The sequence below is a fragment of the Ustilaginoidea virens genome, chromosome 2 (assembly GCF_000687475.1).
Source record: "Ustilaginoidea virens chromosome 2, complete sequence".
In the NCBI taxonomy this organism is placed as follows: domain Eukaryota; kingdom Fungi; phylum Ascomycota; class Sordariomycetes; order Hypocreales; family Clavicipitaceae; genus Ustilaginoidea; species Ustilaginoidea virens.
The window spans coordinates 1,548,292-1,570,754 of NC_057317.1; the positions used below are offsets into that span (position 1 = coordinate 1,548,292).

Below are 22,463 nucleotides of genomic sequence, written 5' to 3' on the forward strand. Positions count from 1 at the left end.
TGATCATCACTCAACATGGGGCAGAGGGCGGAAACTACGTGCCCGGTTGCTTCAAGATAACTCTCTATGATGGGTCAGGCAATGAGAACGAATGCCTACCCAGGTGGTCTTGGCACCAAGAGTGACCCGACAAAAGTCTGTTACAACATGCCCCAAGACACATTTAACCCCAAGGTGCTTTGTCCAAGTGAAAAGTCAAACCGAATGCTCTTCAGCAATCTAGAATAGAGCGACCAAAACACACAGGCTGAAAAATACAATGAGGAGCGACCCCTTACCGTGTCGTCCTTTCAACTGACTCATCCCTCAAATCCCTGTTTGCCATTAGCAAACTGATGGTCCATCTAGGACCATGTAAAAATACAACTGCAAAGAGTGGTGATTGAAATGAAACTATTCCGGTCTTGAGGAGATAACAAGCGAATGCGAGCAAAGAGAAAAAAGTATAACAACGGCTCAGTAAGGTTTTGCCGTCATGTGGACGCTCCCCTTCTCCAAGGTTACCCATCGTCAGAACAAGGCACGCGAGTGACATTACGCGCAGGATCGTAAGGCGGTTGGGCTTGCTTCAACAAAGCGAACTGCTCGCGTGCCGATATGCCCCTTAGACATGGTCGTGGAAACTGGACTGCTTTTTCGTAGAATCGTCTTAAGATTTGGCGAAGCACACGACGAAAGTGGCAAAGACCGGCCCGAAGACTTGGAACGTTTATTGTCCTTCAGACCATCCACGGGCCGGTCAAATTGTCAATCTATACCGTGCTGCTTCTTGAGCTGCGCTAAAGATTCACGGCGAGCCTCCAAGTCCTCTTTTGACTTGATCATCTTCTCTGGCTGGTGATATAGAACTGCAGGATAAAGTCAGTCGATCTGACAATAGGTTCACGGGAAAAAAAAAAAAAAAAAAAAAAGAGGCCCCAAGGGATGGGAAAGCATCCAAATCGAATTTGGTGGCGAATAGTCACATACCGACAAGATAACGGCTCTGAAAGTTGAAGCCGTTGAGCTTGTCGCAGGCTTGCTTAGCATCCACTACGTCCTCATAGACCACAAAGGCAGTACCCTTGGTAGCGTTGGAAATTCCCTGGCGAACTTGGCTATTTATCGAAGCCCCGTTAGTAAATGATTTGTAGCCCTGTTTTTGAGTACAGGTTGCGTACCGAATGGGGCCAAATTTTCCAAAGAGGTCGAAAAGCTCCTCTGGAGTGACGCTGTAGCTACAATCGTTGCTGTTTAGTTCGGGATCTCGAAACGGTTTTCTCTGACGTATTGAATTACCTCAAGTTCTTCACGAACAAAGCTCTGTAAGGTGATCAGCTAAAGCAAACGCGAAGATGTCGGAGACGAGCTCATCTCGAATGCATGACTCAACCTTGAAGCTGAGAAAAACGAGCGAGCATCATGCTGGAGGCCACAAGGAAGCGCAAACTCACCTATTGACTTCGGGTGCGAGCTTTCCGCCGCGACTACTCATCCTTTGGATGATTTTACTGGGGTTGACGAGGGACTCGGAAGGGTCGTGTGCGCGGCACTGTAGAAGGATCGAGGATGGGGTAGGATGGGATTGGAAACTAGATCCGGGCGGAGGCGGCAGTCGACGTGGGCGACTAGGGACCCAATTGTCAAGTCACGTGAGCTCATCCGCTGGGTCGGTCAATGTCATGTGGGATGGTCCGTAAGGCAGCAGCAGCCCTCCCACCACCTGAGCAAGGGCGGCCGGTCATTGCCAGTTACGACGAATAGCGAAGGTTTTGGGGGAAAGCGTCGTCAAAAGAGCGAGGATGGAAGCTTAAATGATTGAATTATTTCCGTAGGAGCTACAACATGCGGACTGAAGCCAGGCTGCAAAGACCGTCTTCACATAGCTGCTGCGAATTCTGGAGTGTTACTTTTCAAATGGAAGAAGCGAGCCCAGACTTGGGAATTCTCCGACTCGCATTGCCTATTAAGGCGGTCGTCGCATGGATTCAAGCTTCAACTAGCCGTTGTCATCTTGAGGAATGCTCTGATGATCTGGCTCGCTTCGTGCGATTATGTCCAGCGTCCATTTGTCAGGAACCATGCCATTAGCTGTCTCGCTGATTTATCTCCAATAACAGACAGTGTGTAGAGGCACAATTACATACCCGCACTGTACAAGAATACTTCAGGATTCACTCCGAGCCACGCAACTTGATTTCGACGTGGACATTCATGACACTCTTGCCTCTTCGAAGGCGATGCATGTTTCAGTAAACGTGCCTTTGGTTGCGCCTAGCAACTGAAAAATCACACAATTGGACCTGTTGTATTGTCTTCTTTGTGTATTGCTGTTGATTCTCTCCATGCCCGACTCCACTGAATACTGACAAGTTTTCTGCAACAAGATGCTACCAATATCTGCGAGTTTCGTCCTCTCCAAGTTTGATCTGCGCGAAGATGAGAGAGGATTCCTCTCACAAATCCTTGAATCTCCTGATACTCCAGTCAGTGAGATTAACGAGTTGGTCAACTCAGCTATAGTTGCTGATTCAGAAGACTTCCAACTTATGGTCCATTGCGCCAGGGCCATTCAACTGTCTCGAATTCGTCATCATGCTAGTTTGGATGGGAACGATGTTCTCACGTTTATATGGTACATGTTGGAGGGCGAGCCAGATACTAGTAGCAAACCTGCTGCTCCCTGGGCCCAAACCGACCGTCTGATTGACCATGCTAGAAAACTGGCCCAAGAATGTTCTATACCAGGGTATTTTACACACGGCAAAGAAAATTCAAACTCCGTTAGTCAGATTCGTCATCGATCCAAATCAAAGAAACGTAACACGGCGTCTCGATGTTGGTTTGAAGAGACTGGTGTGATTCAGGCTCGGACCCAAGTCGAAAAAATAGGCGTCAAGGATAATAGTCATCAGAAAATAGAGGGGTCATTTTCTGGTTTCCATGCGATTGACAGGAATATCTCTTCTGCTAGACGGGTTTCTGCAGCATCCGCCTCGGAAAGCACACCCACGGTTCCAAACCGAAGGTGCGAGTACTTCAACCGCATTTCACTCAAAAACACTAGACGCTGTGTCAGGAGTCGAAGTTCTCCGTACTTTGCCGTGGGCATCAAACAAGCGAAAGACGAAAAGACTTCACCGAAGCGACGGCTTGCAGGCCTTGTCTCTAGCATACCATTCCCTCCGCTCCATGCTGAGCAATTTGGGTTGGTGCAAGAGAAGCTTGCGCGTGAACCATTCTGGTTACTGATAGCCGTAACTTTTCTGATCAAAACCAAAGGGCAAATGGCCATCCCGGTGTTTTACAAGGTCAAGGAGCGGTTTCCCTCGCCCCAGCAGCTCGCAGACCCCAATAACTCGGAAGAAATATTGGGCATGATTCGTCACCTAGGGCTAGCAAGGAACCGGCTCGCAACCATACGCAAGTTCGCGGCAGCATTTGTAAATGCGCCGCCTACACGTGAGAAGTTATACCAAGTCAAAAAATACGATAAACGAGATGTCGGAACAATATCTACACAGTGTTCATTCCAGCCGGGTCAACTTGACAGGGTTTCGGGCCAATCTACTGCCTGTAACGACGGCCAAGTTGCTATGGATGCATGGGAGATAGGCCACATAACCCAGGGGAAATATACCTTGGACAGCTGGAGGATTTTCTGCAGAGATGAGTTGCTTGGACGAGCCGAGGATTGGAAAGGCGAAGGGAGAGGGCCCGACTTCCAGCCGGAGTGGACGAGAGTCAGACCTCACGATAAAGAGCTCCGGGCGTATTTGCGTTGGATGTGGATGCGGGCGGGTTGGGAATGGGATCCTGCGACTGGCGAACGCAAGGCTCTTGGGTGCGAGCTCCGAGAAGCTGTGAATGAGGAAAGAGTTGGCTACGACGATTCCGGAGGTTTGCAGATACTGAATCGTCCACGCCAATGCTCTTGATGGCCAGAGGACGTAAGGATTTGCCAACGACTTTGAGAATGGGCCCGGAAAAACAATAGAATTCCACTTCCGAGCGGATGAGTGAGAGGCGGGAAATATTTAATATTTCACCGTTGGGTCTTGAGCGAGTCATTATGATTAGAGCAGCATGTTGAGCAAGGCTTGTGGACAGGTGTCCACTACGCTCTGCCACGCACCAGGCGAAAGAGAAATGTAAAGGACAAAAGAGAGAAATTGACCCCCAAGAAGGGAAGCAACCAGAAAAGACTACACAACAATATATACCCAAAGGAGACAGTACTGCCACTCCGACGCAAGGAATAGATGGGTACAGTAACAAGGAACAGTTGGCATCACTGGATCACTGGATGGGCAAAACTTGATCGCCACCCAAGATCGGAGAGGTTGCGACTTGCGGCCTTTAGCTCAACGACGGACGCTCAGCAACAACGACCCGCTAATACTAGGTACCTACCTGGTACCTAGGAGCTAGTTAGGTACCTGGTTCAATGGCTTTGGCTCGTCGGGGAATTCGCGCGTAGATGTCGTCGGCTAGATTCAATGGGTGTGCCATTTCCGAATGCGGTTTCGACGCCTGGATGATTCATTATCATTATTATTATTATCATATATATATATATATATATATATTTCGGCATCAGGAATACTCGGCAGGTACTCGGTAGTCCCGTGCTCGGTACTCGGTACTCGGCACTCGGTACTCCGTTCGGCGGACATCATGAGGTCTCTCGAGTTCATCGGCAAGGAACAAAGTTGCTGCTGGCGAAGTGGATACCGCTGCAGGTCATGACCAGGGGTTGGGAAAGGACACAGTTGCGCGAGCGCGGAGAGCACAAGTCGCATCCAAGCGCAGGGGCGCACCGCACCGGAGTGACAGGACCATTCAAAGGGGAGGGCCTGCGTGCAAGCGCCAGCTGCAGCCAGTCCATACTCCATACCACGCACGAGGCTGCGTGTTATGTGTTTTTGTTTGTTGTTTCCAACCAGTCAGACATAGCAATTGACCAGACACCATGAGCCATGAGCAGGCCAGGGCAGGCCCAGGCTGGCAAGTAACAAGTAACCACATAGTAACCTCGGGGCGGGGCGGGGCTCATTACTACAGTAGCCTGCGCGCCACCAGCGCCGTGCGGAAAACAGCACAGCCTGGCATGGCCTGGCATGGCCTGGCATGGCCTGGCAGAGCGTGCCTGCGCAGGATCTGAGGTCATACTGTATGTAACATGCACATAACATGAATTGACCCCAACCTGCTCCAGCCAGCGCCTTGCTATGTAGGTATTTATAAGGCACGGCAACCAGACCTGGCTAGCCGACTGCAAAAAGTCGTTCCGTCACAACTGGCCACATCTACTAGCCGCCTCTCTCCGCCTTGCCTCGTTTGGGTTTTTTTCGCTCCCGCATTTTCCATCTGCCTTGACCTGTACTCGGTACACGGCAAGCTTAAACAGCTGCGCTGCTCTGGTCTGCTCTGGTCTGCTCTGGTCTGCTCTGGTCTGCTCTGCGCCGCTTCCTCGCTTCCCGCCGCCAAATTCGCCCTTCTACCCACCAGCGGAACCCAGAACCCAGACTGCATTGGTTAGCAGCTCCAACTGGGTCTTTTTCTCTTTCTTTTTTTAGCCAGCGCGACGCCCTGAAGTCTCCTCTTTCTTCCACGTTTGCTCCTCATTGCTCCTCACAGCCGAGACCACGTTCTCCCAAGTCATTGTCAACCAACCACCATTCCCTTCCCGCCCGAGTCGGAACCACCCAACGTGTGCCAAAACACATTGACTCTTTGGCATCCTTGTGTGTCCCACCTGGTACATCAGTACATCACTGCTCGTCAGGCTCGCAGTCTCGGCTTCAGTTTGTAGGCGACGACGAATCTTACTCGCAGTCCCCATCCCGTACACCTTTCGCGGCCCATCTCCTTTCTCTCTCGCATAGCTCACCCTTGGTGGCCCCAGGCTCTTGAATCATGCAGCGTGGTCCATCCGGGTATGGCCTCGGCGGCTCACCCGCGTACGGCGGCCCTTCAAATGCTCCAGACTCCAGCGGTGGAAGCGTCCTCGAGCAGGTCCGCCATTACACGAGCAAGGTGGAAGATGTCCTCGACACCTTCAGCGAGCCCATCAAGCCGTAAGTTCACCCTTGTCAACGCTGACTGACCTGACCCCGGTCCGATCCGAACCGAATCCGCCCACCCCCTCTCGAGGCATGATGGCGGTAGGTAGCAAAGTCCTTATTACTGACATGGAGATGCTTGCCAATGCCCGCCAGCTACCTTCCCGCTATTGGCCGCTTCCTCATCGTCGTCACGTTCCTCGAAGACGCCTTGCGCATCATGATGCAATGGACCGACCAGCTTCTCTATTTGCGAGACTACCGTCACAGTAAGTCTCGGGAGATTGTGGGGAGGGGACGTGTTGCTCAAAAAAAAAAAAAGCGAATGCCATCTGACCTTGTCGCAGTTCCCAGCGGGCTTACTCACATTTTCCTCCTCGTCAACGTCATCGCCATGACGATTTGCTCCATACTGGTCATTGCCCGAAAGCACTCTGATTATGCGGTCGCCGGTCTCATGGGCGTCGTCGTCACCCAGGCTCTTGGTTACGGCTTGATTTTTGACCTCAACTTTTTCCTGCGTAACCTGTCCGTCATTGGCGGCCTTCTCATGGTTCTTTCTGATTCGTGGGTGCGCAAGACCAAGGCTTTCGCTGGACTTCCTCAGATCGACGAGAAGGACCGCAAGATGTACTTTCAGCTGGCCGGACGTGTCTTGCTTATTTTCCTCTTTGTCGGCTTTGTCTTTACCGGCCAGTGGTCGATCTGGCGGGTTCTCGTCTCCCTCCTCGGCGCGGGTGCCTGCGTCATGGTTGTCGTCGGGTTCAAAGCCAAGTTCAGCGCCACTCTGTTGGTGGTCATACTGAGCATCTTCAACCTTTTCGTCAACAATTTCTGGACAGTGAGTCCAATCCCGCCCCGCCCGTCCCACGCAATGACATAGTACCAAGGCGGCTGGAACCTGGTGACTGACATTTATTCTAGCTTCACGAGCACCATCCTCACAAGGATTTTGCCAAGTACGACTTTTTCCAGATCCTCTCCATCGTCGGCGGTCTTCTGCTCCTTGTCAACAGCGGCCCTGGCCAGTTCAGTATCGACGAGAAGAAGAAGGTATATTAGTTCCGTCATGGGGATGGGCAGACGAGAGGGATCAAGGCGACCCGTTCTGGACGCGAGAACCGTGGGGGAGTCCCATTGCTTACGACTGGTCATTCTCGCACATGGACGGCCGATTCTACGCGGCGCTTATCGGTTTGCGAGGACACTGCATTGAAGGATACAAAAAGTTCTTTTTGGTGGGGGTCAACCGGGGCAAGCATGGCTATCATTCAATGCTGTCAATTTCAATGTTTGCGATATAGAAGAGAATCTGTCTGGGATGATGATGATGATGATGATGGCGATGGCGATGATGGTGATGGTGATGGTGATGATGGCGATGGTGACATGGTGAGCGCTCGTCAAAGGTGAAGCCACAATGCTTGCATTAGCGTCTTCTTGGAAGTAGTCTCGACAAACGGCTGGATGCGTGCGAGGTCAGCCAATGGCTTTTTTTTTGAATGCAGCCAGCCAGACCAGACGTCGAAGATGGCTCGGCCTGTCATCCTGGCGGCAATGACAGATCGAAGCACGCAGCGCCAACCTCCCACAAAGCCGTCAATTCTGGACTGCTTCTTTTCCCCCGCCTGGCCTTTGCTGAAACCACAACCACACCACATCCTGTGTTGTAAGGTAGGGTTGCTCACATTGTGCGTGTCTTGCGCGGGCCGTTTTATCCGGGTTTCTTTTTTTTTTTTTTTTTTTTTTTTTCCCCCATCGACATGAAGCACTTGCACATGTCCCATGAGGGTTAGTTGCGTCTAGTCTCAGCCATTATGGATGCGTTGGCCGCACTTTGAGCTGTTGAATCTCAACAAATTCCCTGTGTTGGCTCGTATGCTTACTCATCCGTGCCACCATTTGGCACGCAGCTTGCTCGATTTTGAGCCAGCGAGCGCTATTCCGTACGGAGGATACATGCATACAGCGGCACTTTTGTCGCCAGATTTCCGCGTGCAAGAAGACATAAGCTGGTCATTTACGCGTTTCCCGGCTTACACGCCACCCCACTCTGTGCGATATAACAAGCAGCCGCTCGCAAGCGCCATGCTCTGCCGCATCCAACCACCCAAGAAGGCAGCCCAGCAAAGCACAGCCAGAGTCACGGCGGCAGCGGCAGCAGCTGTCTCGAGTCGACGACCATGGCGGCCGAGTTGATTGGCACCACTGTTGGAGTGATTGGCTTCCTGGGCCAGCTCTTCGACGGCTGCGTCAAGGCGTACGGGTACTTCACGGCGGCGGCGCACCTCGACACCGACTCGCAGCGCCTCATGTGCAAGGTCCGCATAGAGGAGATGCGTCTCGTGGTCTGGGGCCGCGAGTGGGGGGTGGCCGAGGGCCGGCTGGAGGCTCATCTCCGGGGCGAGCAGAATCCGCAGCTGAGGAGGCTGGCCATCCAGATCATGCAGGAGCTGCACGAGACGGTCACGGACTTTAAGAAGCTCCAGGGCAGGTACGGTCTTTGCGAGGACGGCGACGGCGGCGGCGGCAACGCCCAAGCAAACGGTCACGAGCCCGAGATGCCCTCCCCGGCCGCAGCAGCAGCAACGTCGCCGTCGCCGTCACTGTCCAAGAAAGGGTCCTCCGCGGACGAGACTTCTAGGCCCGGCAGGTTCAAAACAGAGAGGGGGTGGAGGAAGGAATGGGGGTTGAGGACGAGATGGGTGATTGCAGGTACGACATGACGAGCACCTCACTTCTGCCGTGGAAGTCGCTTTTTTTTTTTCTTTTCTTTTCTTTTCTTTTTTTTTTATACATTTTCTTCCCCGCCCCAGGTCTCGAGAGCAAAACAGCTTCCTTCGAGCCGCGGCTAACACATCCATCGCTGTAGACAAGGACAAGTTTACCACCCTCCTCCGAGACTTGAAAGGTACTTGTTCCCATTTCGTCAGCGTCTCGCCCTCTTCTTGTCTTGTTTCGCTTTGTCCTCGGAAACGCAGGGGGGGGGGGGGGGGGGGGCCGCACGCCGTTCTTCCCGAGCTGACCGTGGCGAAAAACATTGTGATCAAGCAGACTTCAACGACGGCCTGGAACGCCTCTTCCCGCCCTCGCAGCTGCCGTCCTTCCAGCGCGCCTGGACCCATCGCCTCCTGGACTCGGCCCAACGGGACCTCGCCCAGCTGTCGCTGCTGGAAACCGCCTCGTCGGGCACGTACCCGCAGCTCAACGCGTCTGCGAATCTCAAGCGCCTGCGCATCAACCTCGACAGCCGGCCCCAGAGCGCCTTCCGGCCCACTCTTGCCCTCAAGGTGCCCCGATCATCCCTGACCATCAACCCTCCCGTCGCGACGGCGCCGCCGGCGCATAGGCAGCAGAAGCAAGGCGACGGCGGCAGCGGCGGCAGCGGCGGCAGCGGCAGCCGAGGGACTCGGCCCCCCACCCCCCCGGCAGACCTGCGCAGATGCCAGGGCCACCACGACACCGCCGGCGACGTCGTGGTGGAATGGGTCGACTACGACCGGGACGCCATCGAGGAGCGCGTCGCCCACGTCCGGCGCATGGACGACCTCGCCAGGATGATGCACTCGGCCTCCAGGTGCCACCCGGACCTGCACTCCATCGACTGCCTGGGATACACCGACGACGCGGCCAACTCGCGCTACGGGCTCGTCTACAAGGCCCCCGCGTCGAGCTACTCGACCCTCCACGCCCTCATCTCCAGCCCGGACCTCAAGACGCCGGACCTCGACGACAGGATCCGCCTCGCCCACACGCTCGCCGTGGCCCTCTGGTCCCTCCACTCGCTCGACTGGCTGCACAAGTCCCTCTGCTCCTTCAACATCACCTTCTTCCCCTCGGCCTTTTGCGCCGCGGCCCACGCGCCCACCGCGACGGCCGCCCTCGTCCCGGACGTCTCCAACCCCTACCTCATCGGCTTCGACGCCTCCCGCCCGGACACGGACACCGCCCTGTCCGTGGTGCCCAAGAACCCGTCCATCGATAGCATCCACCGCCACCCGGCCAGCGCCAGGGGCCTGCCCTACTGCAAGGCCTTTGACGTCTACTCCCTGGGCCTCGTCCTCCTCGAGATTGGGCTGTGGAAGGTCCTGCAGGCGTACCACAGGCCGCAGCATTCGGCGGACCGGTGGCGGGACAAGGTCGTCATGGCCGTTCTCGTCCCCGGCCTCGGCAGCAAGGTCGGCAAAAGGTACAGGGAGACCGTGGAGATGTGTCTGCAGGCGGATGAGCACATGTCCAACGCCGAGGCTGCCAAGATTATGGGCAGGGTAGTGTCCACGCTAGAGAGTATACGTGTTTGAACCGAACTTGCCATCAGGGTTTGTCTGCCCTGCCCCATGCATGCGATCCAGCCTGCCGGTCCGGTCGACGGGCCGGTTGAATGCTTGATTGACGGCAGACGTTTCTGTTTCCGCTGTTCCAGGGTAGCTATCGGTCCTTGCTGGAAATGGATCCTCATTCAGGACCTCTTGTTCAGCAAGGACAGTGCCGTCCTTTTTTGCACTCCACGACATTCCACGACAATCAAGTCATTTCACGACAAGTAAGACATTCACGACCAAAGAGACACAATGTGTGAATAACCAAAATCGGCCATAAGATTGTTGCAATGCGACTGATGTGTATGTATATGCGCCACCGTTTCGCTACCAGACAAGGAACCAAATCGCAACAAAAACACAGCCCAGCTCGAGTTTTACCCAAAGACTTGAGAAAAATAAAATAAAACAGAAAACAGAAAACAGAAAACAAGAGAGCCAAGCCAACAAAGAAACTCATCATTCTGACAAAGTAGCATAGCAAGACCAAGCAGTCGTAAAAGAAACACGAAATGCAGCAAAGAATATAATAAAGGAAAGGATAAGCAACAAAGACGTCTCATCGTGTTTGCCCCCCCCCAACACCGTGGCTCGGAAGGCCCGGAGGAGTGCGTGTAAGGAAATGTACACTAATGTAATACAAATCGCTTATCGAAAGAGGTTCAACAGAGGTCATCATCATTACATTTAGAAAAGCAAAGCAAAAGTTTGCTTTGCTTTGGCTCGGCCGTGGGTATCGGAAGAAAAAAACGATGCGTTTCAAAATCACCGATGCTGAATTCGTCGGGGTCTGGCGGTCCCCTATGACGACGAACCAGACACCTTCCGCGCCGTGGTCGCTGCTGCCATGGCCGAGGCGGACATGCTGGCGCTACCGACGCGGCCGCTAATCTTTCGAACGCCAGCAGGTTCCTTGGCTCGCAGGGGAGACTCGGAGGCGGCGGCCGCGCGTTTGCTGCTGCGCACCTTGGACATGACGGTGGGCGTGCTGGCGACACGGTCCATCGTCTTGGGCCGGCCAGCGCTGATGTTCTCCGCATCCTGCGAGGCGTCGTTGTCGACGACGTAAATGATGGACGTCGTCTGGCTGACGGCGCGGACCTTCTTGCTGCGGAGGGGGGACTGCGATCCCTTGCGGTGGCTGCGCACGCGGAGATGCAGTTCCTCGTCGGAATCGGCTCCGTGAGAGTGTCGGTGCATGGCCATGATCTCCGTCTCCTGCTGGAGACACTCTTCCTCCTCAATGCTCGTCCTCTGAACGCCGGATCGCTGGTACGGGTGATGGCGGTCAGCGGCACGGGTGGACTTCCTGGGCTGGCCAGGCGTGGGGGCTGGGAGATAGTCGTCCTGCACGCCGTTCTTGCGATCCTGGTCGAGCTCGCTGAGGGGGGTGCGGTTCGAGGGGGTGCGGTTCGGGGGGGTAGACATTGCTTGCCCGTTGCGCATGCTCGTCTTCTGCATGGCGCGGATCGGGGTGCTGGGCGCAGGATTGGCGGCGGCGGCGGCGGCCAGCTCTTTCCTGAGACGACGCTCCACCCGTTCTTCAACCCACCATTCTCGGAAGGTGCCCTGGTTGAGATGTAGCCAGTGCTGCTGAGGACCGACAACCATGCCGGGGCGCATGAAGCGCATGAAGGAAATGACCTCGTCGGCAGTAAACCCGTGCCGGTAGATCAAGTAGGCGCCAATGAGGCAGCCGGTTCGGCCTAGCCCGGCCTTGCAATGCACCGCGATGCCCTTCTTCCTCACCGTGATTGTTTCGTGGGCTAGCCGGATGAACTTTCGGACAGTCGTGAGAGGAGGGCAGGTGCCGTCGTCAAAGATCATGTCCAGATGCTGGATTCCCAGAGCCTCAAAGTACGAGGGAGAGTACAGATGAGAGTTTAGCCGGACGACCAAGCCGATGTTCTTGTCGGAGAAGTGCGCCAAGACGTTCTTGAAGGGCTGCGGCAGGGTTGGGTGAGCCTCGACGGCGGCCAAATCCCTGGGTAGCAACGGGTACAGCTCCGAGCCCTCTGTGATCCTGCAAACAGGGGTGTGTTGAGGAGAGGCAAAGGCCAAGAAGCTGGGGGTGATCCAGTTGAAGTCGCCGTGCTCGACACGCTCAAACCTCTCGTACATTTCGAGGTCAAAGTTGTCGAGATCGATGCACTTTTCCTCCTTGGCTTTCCAAACGCCGTAGACGACGTCCTGGACGGTGATGCCGTAGTCTGCTTGGCTATAGCCAGCATCTCGGAAAGGCATCAACGGCGGATCTACTTGAGCAATGGGGGCGAGGGCCAGATGGGGGGGCCAATTCTGAATCAAGACCATGTAGCAAGCAAGCATACAGGCGGCGTTGGCGCGGCCTAAATGAAGAAGAAGAAGAAGAAGAGAATCACGTCAGCAACATGAGCGGACGGCGTGTCTGGGACAGCAGGCACAAAGCAGAAGAAGAAGAAGAAGAAGAAAAGTAGCCACCAACTTCTCGGGTCGGCGGCGCTCCAGAAGACAACGGGCCGGTCCTTGTTTTCCTTGGCGCCGAGGATATCATGAAACCGGATGGCAAAGCGGTAGAGGTGGCCGATGTGCAGAGGGCCAAAGTCATGATGAAAGGCGTTGTACAAGAGAGTGTCATCAATGGTGAAATAGCAAGGTGGTTGACGACCGCTGCTCATGGACGATGGGTAATCTGCAGCCCTCTGGGCGCGCTTCCTCGGAGTTTCGGGGCCAGGGCTGGGGAAGAGGGTGTCAGCCGTCGGGGGATGGGCATAGGCACCGAGGTACAGGCGGTCTGGTGGGAATTAGCAAGAAAGAAAAACACAGGACACGACACCTTTCCCGGACCACATACCTGGGATGTACTCGACAATCTGGCCCGCGTTGACCTGCGCCGTGTTGACCTGCCCCATGTTGACCTGCCCCATGGTGTGCGTGTGCGTGTGCGTGTGCCGGGAAGAGGGAGCCATGGGCCCAGGACTCTGGCTTCTCGGTGGTTTGCTCGAAGCAGCAACGGAGTTGGACAGGCAGGTTAGCCGGGTGATGAAGGCGTAGACAGTGGGCTCCCGAGGACAATGCGACGTCGGCCTTGTTCAGGTATCGATCGCACTGCCGAGACGGAACGGCTAGCACAGCAGCAGTCTCGTTTTGGCTTGCAGCTGCGGCCGACCAAAGAATGCCTCTTTGTCACTCTCTGTCTCTCGCTCTCTCGCTTCAACAAGGGACAATGGGAAGGGGGGGGGGGGGGGGGGGCAAAGTATCCGAGCACACAATCCGCTTGTCGTGGCCGCCTCGTTGTTTCTGAGGCTTCCCCGTTGTGCTTGTCTCCGAAAGGGCTCTGTCGTCGTCGTCAGCTCCGGAACGGGGACACTCGACAATGCCAAACCCTCGAGATCCGAATCGTCGTGCAGCAGCAAGCAATACTACTCGTCTCGGCCGACGAGGGAAATCGTTCGCACGAGCGGGCTCTGGTGTGCAGGACGGAAACAAAGGGAGGAGAGGTCTGGAAGCAGTGACGGGATAAGCAGCATGTTTTTGTAATGTAATGCTGGAGGAGGTGGATGCAGGAAAAAAACCCACAACGGCCCTCCTCAGCGGCTGGGGGACGAGGGACGAGGGACGGGGACCGGCGACCCGACGTTGTTGTTGTCAATTCTGGCCTTGGGAAGGGGGGGGGGCTGATGTTTGTGCTGGGTTGTGCTGGGTTGTGCCGGGCTGCGCTGGGGGGGGGGGGATATTTTCCCGCCCACTCACTCACTGAGTGCACTGAGCTGCCGGACGGTCCCATGTTTTTTGCCAAGGCCAGAAAACGTTTGCTGTGGATTGCCGTTTGTTGCCAGGGCAACGGCGGTTGACCCGGTTGACCCGGGGCCTCGGGTCCACTGTGGCGCGTGTGCGTGTGTGGCTGGTTGGCTGGTTGGCTGGTTGGCTCCAGTCTACGGCCAACGTGCTGTGCTGCTATTGTACAAGGCAAAATACTTTACTTTCGTGCCAAGGAGCCGCGATGCTGATCCCCGCCCGACAACCACTTGCCCTCGTCCTTTCGTCGTTCGCCGCTGGTCTTCTCGTCTTGGTCAGCGACACACCCTTGCCTCAAACTCCACGTTTGATCAAGCCAGCTCGCCATTGCCCATGGTCAACGAAGCGTCATCATCCCAGGTCGACCCCTCCTGCCAGTCCGCCATGAATACGGATCAGTTTCCCTGCTCCATGTGCGTTCCCCTTCCCACCGTCAAAAGAAGCACAGACTAATTACCGCCCCTCCCTCGGCTTGCTTCCCTAGCAGATCCCTAAGTGTCCCCCTCCCCACGGCGCGCCTTGCCTCCACGGCCCTCCAGGCCCTCCAAGTCGACCCCGAGCTGTCCCCCCTTGTCCAGCGGCAACTGCGCATCAGTCCCGACGACGACGTCATCCTCCAGGTCGACTATCGCGCAACCACGAACCGCATGCTGCGCGTGGCCGTCAACTCCTTCATGGACAGCTTGAAGCTGGTCCTCGACGTCATGGAGCATCTCGACACCGACGTCCTCGCCGCGTCCGAAGCGGCGGCCCTGAGCGTCGCCGCTTGAAACCAACACGGGGGACGGGGACAGTTGCGGCGGCACGAGGTGAGACATCCGGTCCGTCGGGGGGGGGTTCGCCCGGCCACCTCGCCTGCTTTCCCGGAACTTGGCTGGAACACTGGCCTGATGCCCCGCGAGCACCTGCTACGCTGCCAAAAGTGAGGTGGGGAGCTTGCCGTTCGGCGAGACTTGGCCGTTGGTTCGCGACCGGCCGCTCGCTCGAGTCGTGCAGACTGTTGTCGACATGGGTGTTTGGATGGCTGTCGCCGTCGCAAAACGTTGCGTTGTGCGTGCAATGCTGCTGGGGATTTCGGCCACCAGAATCGTCTTGTCGGCCCAGCCGCTTCTCCGCCAAGACAGGTCCAAAATCAAGACGGCACTTTACTGGATGGCTGATGAGTGAGCCGTGAGGGATCGAATCCCGAGCTCCGACCCTTGATGCGAAATACTCGCGCTGCCTGATTCCCAGCGCGATATCACTTGGCTTCGATCCAAAGAACTGGCTCGCTAGAATACAAGGCTAGTGCGTTCGTTCCTGCTGCGTATAGTGACTCGTTGGCATGGTTTTCTCCAGATGAGTGAGCGCATCATGATGAGTGAGTGCCTCATCAGTTGGGTCGAGTACGGGCACCCGTAGAGCGATGGAGTCAGACGGACGACAAGGGGCGGCCAACGGTCCGTTTGTCAAGCACTCCCCCAGCGTACACATCGCCTGGCGCCCTGGCAAAGGCGGCATCACCATCTTGAGCAAGAGGAAACGCTCGCGGCGCGACCTTCTGCGTCCCACTGCGATGCGCATCCATCCACACCAGAGGCCGCCAAGCTCGCCACGATGAAAAAAAAAAAAAAAAAAAAAAAAAAAAAACTGCGTTTCCTTCACTTGCCTAGTCCCCCGTTCTAGTTCGATCCGCGGTGCTTCGTGTCTCGTGTCATATCCCTCATCATGGTGGTGGGAAGCAGCATATCGTCAAGGGGGTCTGGTACTATGACTCTGAGCCCCTTCTGCCATCCTTTCCACGGTACGGAGTGCATCCGGCAATTTCATAACGCGTAACGCAATACGACAGCAGCCATGTGCCCATCAGCTCTACATGATACAGGATACCCAAAACGCCCATGATCACCCCCAACCCCGGTTAGATAAAAGAAAGGGGGGAAGGGAAGAGAGAGGGAAAAAAAAAAAAAAAAAAAAAAGAAAAGAAAAGAAAAGGCAGAGAAAATGGGGAAAGAGAGAGAGGACTATGTACACAACAGCTATAGTGGCTGGAAATGCAAAATGCAGGCCAAGCGAACAAAACTCTTTCCCAGTCGAGCTTGTCCCAAGGGTGGCGTCTGCCACGACTCCGGCTGTTTGCTCTATTTCCTCACGTCTTCCCCCCCGGCGGGTTTGCCGCACCCACCCGTCTTCCTTGAATGAAGGAAGCCTACGTCGTGGTGGCGCCAGTATGCTGCAGGTTCTTCAGCCGGTTTTTCAACTCTTGCAGCTCCTGTTTCAAATCCACGTTTTCCTGCTGCAGGTTCTTCATGTGCTCAATCGCATTCTCCACCACCCTGGCTTTGCTGTTGGGCACATTGCATTGTGACTTGCCCTCCTTTTTCTCCCCCTCGTCCCCTTCGTCCACCTCATGCTGGTCGGGTAAGAGGCTGGCCATGACTTGCAGCGCAGAATTGATGCGATTCCTTCGTCCCTGCTCCGCGATCTTGTGAGACGTTCGTTTGGAGGTGAGGTTTGTCGACAGCTCGGTTGGATACGAGACGCCGGGTACCGTGTTGCCTTCGAGGATGTTTTGGTAGTTCGACTTGGTCATGAGCAGTCGCGAGGCCGTGTCTTCCAGAGACATGCCGGGCGCGCCGGGCGCGCCCGGCAGTAGCGGTTTGATGTTTGGCGATATTCTGGGAAGCAGCGCGGGTGAGGCATGGACAGAGCTCGTCGATCGCTTCCTGCTGTTCCTGGACGCTAGATGCGGCGTCTTCCGGGCACTAGGGCCCGAGGACCCCGGCCTCAACTGCGGGCTTTGGCTTGCAGAAACCGTGCCCGAAGTGCGCATCACAGGAGACAGCAGAGGTTGTTGTTGTTGCTGCCGCGGCGGGGCGCTTCTGGGCGGACTGAGCTCGGTTCTCGACAAAGGCGACGTGAGACATGTGTTGATGGGCGCAAGCCCTCCGCCCGATATCGACTCTGGGAGCTCGAGAGACTCAATGTTTTCGGTGACGGCATGTTGCTCGTGGCTAGTGGCCAGCGGTTTCTTCGCCTTGGAGGCAGGAAGCTTCATCAGCGAGGCCGGCGTCGCGGGGTGGGGCTGTTGCTTCTTCTTCTGCTGCTGCTGCTGCTGCTGCTGCTGCTCTTCCGCCAGAGAGCGAGGAGTTGGCTGTTGGGAGCTGCTGCTTTGGGCCTGGATATAAGGCGACCTGCTGGTTGATCGTCGAGATGGGATGGGGGGTGGCGGCATATCCGTCAGGTTTTCGGGCGACACGGAGGCGTTGTCCTCCGAGCCCTCGGTAGATGTGGCTGGCAGAGGAAGCAAGCTCTGATCCGCAGGCTGCAAAAGGCCCTCCTCGACCTCGTTCAGAACCTGCGACACGATGGCTGGGCTAGGCCCCGTCTTTCGACGCTGAGGCTTGGCTATGGGCGAGTACTTGACACCAGACTTCACCCGAACCTTGACGGCGTTGTTTTTTCTCGCCTTCTTGGACAAATCGGTGCTCGATCCAGCCGATGGGACGACGACTGCAGGCGCCTCCAGGTCCATCTCCCCGGGCGAGTTGTTGGAGTCGGTGCCATGGTCGTACGCAGAGGACGCTTCGTTTTGGGCATACAGAGCGGGTGACGTCAAGGGGCTGAAGTAGGCTCCGGGAATGGAAAAGGCGTTCTCCATGTTGAAGTGAGGATCCAAAGGCGTCACCGCGGGCGAGACCAGGGGTGTGAAAGCCATCTGGGTTGGCGTCATGTTAGCAAGGAGTGGCATTTTCCACAAGAAATCTTGAAAAAGGGGGGGTTTTTTTTTCTCCCACCTGGTCCCAAAACCAGGCCCTCGGATTAAACTCACATCTTGCTGTTCCGGCAGCGGCCGGCGATAGCCACGATCGTAAGCAGTTGGCTGGGGAACCTGCTCGGCCTGGGAAAAGAAGTGCCCGCTGCCAGGGGCAAATTCCAGGCTTTGGGGGGTGGGGGGAACGTAATGGCTCTGAGAGAAGAAAGTGGCCTGCTGTTCCTGCAGCTGGCGTTGCTGCTGCTGAAATTTCTGTTGCTGGAGATAGTGGATTTGGGCATCGATGCTGGAGATGCTATCGCTTGGCGCCGAGGAAGGCAGCAGTGACGCTGGCATGCAGCCCGTCGTAGCCATGGCTGGCGCGTGATTCTGCGACGCCAGGACGTCGCGGCGAGGCATGGCATGGGCGTTTTCGGCGTCGCCCATGATGGCATGGGTTGGTTGGCCATGTTGCTGCTGTGGGTGCTGATTCAACATGTGCTGCGGAGCCGCATCCTGGAAGCTGCGGAAATCAAACTGCATACCGTCGCCAACATTACTCATCGACGTCATGTCGAGGAAATGATGGAATTCGTCGTCGGAGGCGGAAGACATATGCTGGTCCTGGCCATCCCAGGCTGCTGCTGATGTCATCATGATGGCAGGAGAGGCTGGAATCTTCGGCGGGGGAGATGCCTTGCTTCGTCTCGGGATGTCGCAAAGCTCAGAGCGCAAGGGAAACGCCCCGGTGCTAGGTGTGTACGAGGTGACTTGGCAGTCCGAGAAACGGACGGGAATATGATGAGGCTTTTTTTCGCGCGATTATTTTGTCCCTCGATCGCTTGTGGTTTCGGTCGGTCCATGCAATGCTGGCAAAAGCCTTTTTGGCACGATGGGGAATGCTAAAAAGCCGTCTTTGCGAAAGCCGAGGGAAAAGGAAAAGGCCAGCGAAGTCTCGGCAAAGAAAAAAAAAAGAGGGCGAGATGTGAACGGCCGACAAGAGTCGCGATTTGAAAAGTAGTGGTTTGCGGAAACGGGGTTCGGTCTATCTATCAGACGGGAATTGTCGGGAGACTTCCTCGTGGAGGGGTCGCAGCAAGTTGACCAACTATGCAGGGGAAATAGAAGGGCAGACGGCGCGGGATCTGAATGGGCCGAGTCGTCGTCGGTCCACGAGCCGTCGTCAATCGTTGCGAGATAACTCGAAGGCGCTGGTGCTCAGTCGAAAGTTAGAGCATGACGAGAAGCAATCATCAATAGGCTCAAGGTCAACTGGATCGACTTGGCCAGGCTGCTGCTTGGCTACCTACCTAAGTAGGTACCTTGACCCTACCTACTGTCTGCGTTTTGGTTGTGGTCTGGTTTGAGTCGTAGTCAAAGGTTGGTTGCAATGGGTCTGGTGCAAATGGGTGCAAATGGGTGCAAATGGGTGCAATGGGGTGCAATGGTGGGGCAGCTCTGCGCATCAATGATCAATGCCATTGTTGTGGGTATGCGATTTTGCATTTCATTACTGGGCCGAGACTCGACAAGTTGACCTCTCCAGCCCTTTATTTAGACTAGTTTTACCCCTAGCAGCGCAAAGAGCTATGAAAAAAAATATGAAAAAAAAAAAAAAAAAGGTAAAAAAGAGTGGGGTGTCCCGGCGCAGGAGAAAAAAAATATACCGTAGAAGGAAAAAAAAAAAAAAAAAGGAAAAGACAACCAGAAAAAAAAAATAATAATAATAGTAATGTAAAAGGCTCAAACGGCTACGGTTACGGTGCGGTACACCTTGGACTTTTGGTGGCTGGGCCGCCTGAAAGTACCCCATGTGTGTGCGCGGTTATACGGAGTACAAGGGCGCATGATGTGGGGTTTGGACCATGGCGGATGCGCAAACACCAAACACACTAAACACCGACCGCACCTGCCCCATTGGAGCCAGGCGGGCGAATGGGCCAGGCGGGGCAGCCGAAACAAATCACCAGGGCGGGCATTTCCAGCGCTTTGCGCGATAACAAAAACCCCAGCCAGCCACATGCTGTACTGTACGGAGTACTTAACCTATGCGCATGTATTGACCACGGCTTGCATCGCGACAATGATGCCTCGGGCGTGCCAGGCCCATCTTTTGACACTCTACATGACACCAGACCTTTTCCCCCCGGCCGGCCCGGTATTGCAGCTCGCGAACAGATATCCAGCCCTGGGGTGGGGTTGATTTTCTACAATGCCGTTCGTTGCCTGCGTTCGTCCGTATTGACTATTGACTGAATGAAGCCTGCACCTGCACTGCACCGCACGCATTTGCGGATCCTGGGAAGCGCCGACACTTTGGCCCAGGCACACTGCTCCTTCCAAGAGTCTTTATTTGGCAACAACAGTTTCTTTTGTCGTTCAGTTTCGCTCGCTCGCTCCTTCTGCACGCGCGCGTGCTGGCTTGGCTGGCTGTACGGAGCTGCCGAATGTGTTTTTTTTTTTTTTTTTTGCACAGAAATCACTCCCATGGTAGCTCTGTTAGGTACCTACCTGTATATAAAAGGTACGTGTGCATGTACCTTGTTGAATCTTCACATCGCAGACATCATCCCATCCCGCCTTGCATGTGCGTGCATCGTGTCCGCCAGAAAATGCCGAGGCAGGACCTGGGTGGGGGCTTGGACCCCGAGTGGTTGATTGATTGATTGATTGATTGATTGATTGATTACCCCATTGGCAAGTTGCTGTCCAGGAAACCCGGCCACCTGCCAGCTCTTTTTAATTTATTTTTGACAAGCTCCCGCCGCCTACATACCTCCCAGGCAGGCACCGCCAGGCAGGGATTGTTCCATTCTTTGCCTGCCTACTCCGTACGGAGTACCTGCTTAGGTAAGGTAGCTGTCTCCCTGTCCCCAGCCAAGAGCAGAATCGAGCAAGTCGTTCTCCCGCGTAGGTACCTACTGTACCTACCTACCTTACCTAATGCGGGGACTTCGTACTCACTCGCCTTGGGGATGCGCGAGGCTTTTTCTTGCGACGGCCGGGCCGGCCCAGCGTCTTTTGCCGACATGCATGCTCGGTGCGCCAAACTCGGTGCGCAAAACTCGGTGCCCAGTCCGTACCTACCTAGGTACCTACAGGTAGGCACCTACCTCTAGGTTGGTCAGGTAGGTTGAGGTGCATGTACATACACACCCATGATGGCAAGGCAGCCCCCCCCCACCCACCCCCACCCTCAATCTCAATCTCCCATGTCCTTTCTCACCATCCCCGTGACAATGAACAACAAACGATTCAGCCAGCAGCATGGGCCAAGAAAAACCTCACACACACCAGGACACACCTCCCGGCAGCAGAACGGGCCAACAAAAAAAATAAAAATAATAAAAAGGCTCAAAAAGGCTCCAAGTGCCCCAAAAAAAAAAAAAAACGGCGTGCGACAGGGGCCAGGGCCAGGGCCAGGCCTGGCCAGGGCAGTCTAGCCTAAATGGCACGCTGTCCCGCCTCGGCTTGACCGATTGATTCCCAACCCGGCCTGGCGTCATGTCATCGGGCCGTGTGGTGGTTGTCAATGACCGGCCTTGCTTATCCGGCCCACGGAGAGGAGACTTTTGTGCACCAGTTGCGCCGCCCCTCGTCTTTATCAACCCGTCCAAGGGACGCATTTGTACGCTGATTGCAGGCTGATACATACATCCATCAGCTTCTTCAGACAATGTCAACTACAGTCGAGTCTTTCTTTCGGTTGACTCCGAGCTGCCCTAGTTTCGGTCTGGTACTCGTACTCTAGAATAAGTCCTGTTGCTGTTGGCCTTGCTTCTCAAAGGTCTTGTCGAGTAAAAGGGGCCGGCCCCAAGGGGGGAGGACACCTTGGCTGGTCAGGGCTCCATGATTTCATACATGACAACAGAAACACGGTTGCTGATGCAATCCACATCAGGCAGACCAATGACCCAGCTAACGTGCAGCGACAATCCTGTGTCATGCGTAATATGTTGTACCCAGCTACATATGTGCTAAAGTATTCGCCACTATACATTCTCCCCAAGGAATTGCTTTCGCCTCTCCTTGCCAAGGAGTCCCGACTCTCCTAACCCGCCTTCGATTCATCTCCTCTTTTGTCTTTGTGCGGAGCCTCCTCTCCTCAATTGTGCAAAACCCCAAAGTACCAACAGAGTTCATTCATGCGAAATAGTCTTGGCTCAACTCCGACAAATATTGTAAAAAAAGGAAAGAAAAGCAAAAGATTCAGGTGCAGCAGGAGGGACGTCCAAGTCCGGCTGGAGTCTGGTATACACATAGGAAGGAGAGACAAACCGGTGCGAGAAAGGAGGTCACACACTGAACTGAAAACCCAACATGCGAATCATGTCCGGGCACAAAGATTTCGACGCCAGGTCAGTTTCTGCGCTCAAGTAATGCAACCACTCACGAAGCTTCAGCAAGATTCGGATGATTTGCAGTCGGACATGGAAGAAGGGAAAAAAAAAAAAAAGGGGGGGGGGGGGGTTGGGAGTTCTTGTCGTGACAAGCCACGACGGGCCGATATTCTCGTCGCTTTGCGAGCTTTCCGGCTGTCGGATCCGTCAGAACCGCTGGTATTCGTTAATGTGGGATCAATAAAAAAAA

The 22,463-nt window shown here is 55.2% G+C and overlaps 7 protein-coding genes across 7 annotated transcripts; 4 read left to right on the forward strand and 3 right to left on the reverse strand.

Moving 5' to 3' along the window:
* Positions 1-747: 747 nt before the first annotated feature.
* On the reverse strand, positions 748-1,474 carry UV8b_02160 (uncharacterized protein; the record flags this gene model as incomplete). Its single annotated transcript, XM_043139658.1, has 5 exons — positions 748-848; positions 970-1,097; positions 1,161-1,217; positions 1,279-1,302; positions 1,434-1,474. 5 exons carry the CDS (start codon positions 1,472-1,474, stop codon positions 748-750), a joined length of 351 nt encoding a protein of 116 aa, XP_042995592.1.
* Positions 1,475-3,266: 1,792 nt separating this feature from the next.
* UV8b_02161 (uncharacterized protein) lies at positions 3,267-3,917 on the forward strand (the record flags this gene model as incomplete). The annotated part of the gene is made up of 1 exon (XM_043139659.1): positions 3,267-3,917. One exon carries the CDS (start codon positions 3,267-3,269, stop codon positions 3,915-3,917), a length of 651 nt encoding a protein of 216 aa, XP_042995593.1.
* Positions 3,918-5,898: 1,981 nt separating this feature from the next.
* On the forward strand, positions 5,899-7,106 carry UV8b_02162 (uncharacterized protein; the record flags this gene model as incomplete). Its single annotated transcript, XM_043139660.1, has 4 exons — positions 5,899-6,059; positions 6,201-6,313; positions 6,392-6,885; positions 6,969-7,106. 4 exons carry the CDS (start codon positions 5,899-5,901, stop codon positions 7,104-7,106), a joined length of 906 nt encoding a protein of 301 aa, XP_042995594.1.
* A 1,121-nt stretch (positions 7,107-8,227) lies between these two features.
* On the forward strand, positions 8,228-10,345 carry UV8b_02163 (uncharacterized protein; the record flags this gene model as incomplete). The annotated part of the gene is made up of 3 exons (XM_043139661.1): positions 8,228-8,759; positions 8,917-8,955; positions 9,099-10,345. 3 exons carry the CDS (start codon positions 8,228-8,230, stop codon positions 10,343-10,345), a joined length of 1,818 nt encoding a protein of 605 aa, XP_042995595.1.
* An 819-nt stretch (positions 10,346-11,164) lies between these two features.
* On the reverse strand, positions 11,165-13,269 carry UV8b_02164 (uncharacterized protein; the record flags this gene model as incomplete). The annotated part of the gene is made up of 3 exons (XM_043139662.1): positions 11,165-12,711; positions 12,828-13,136; positions 13,197-13,269. 3 exons carry the CDS (start codon positions 13,267-13,269, stop codon positions 11,165-11,167), a joined length of 1,929 nt encoding a protein of 642 aa, XP_042995596.1.
* A 1,204-nt stretch (positions 13,270-14,473) lies between these two features.
* On the forward strand, positions 14,474-14,910 carry UV8b_02165 (uncharacterized protein; the record flags this gene model as incomplete). Its single annotated transcript, XM_043139663.1, has 2 exons — positions 14,474-14,553; positions 14,628-14,910. 2 exons carry the CDS (start codon positions 14,474-14,476, stop codon positions 14,908-14,910), a joined length of 363 nt encoding a protein of 120 aa, XP_042995597.1.
* Positions 14,911-16,328: 1,418 nt separating this feature from the next.
* Positions 16,329-18,530, reverse strand: UV8b_02166 (uncharacterized protein; the record flags this gene model as incomplete). Its single annotated transcript, XM_043139664.1, has 2 exons — positions 16,329-17,837; positions 17,952-18,530. 2 exons carry the CDS (start codon positions 18,528-18,530, stop codon positions 16,329-16,331), a joined length of 2,088 nt encoding a protein of 695 aa, XP_042995598.1.
* Positions 18,531-22,463: the final 3,933 nt, after the last annotated feature.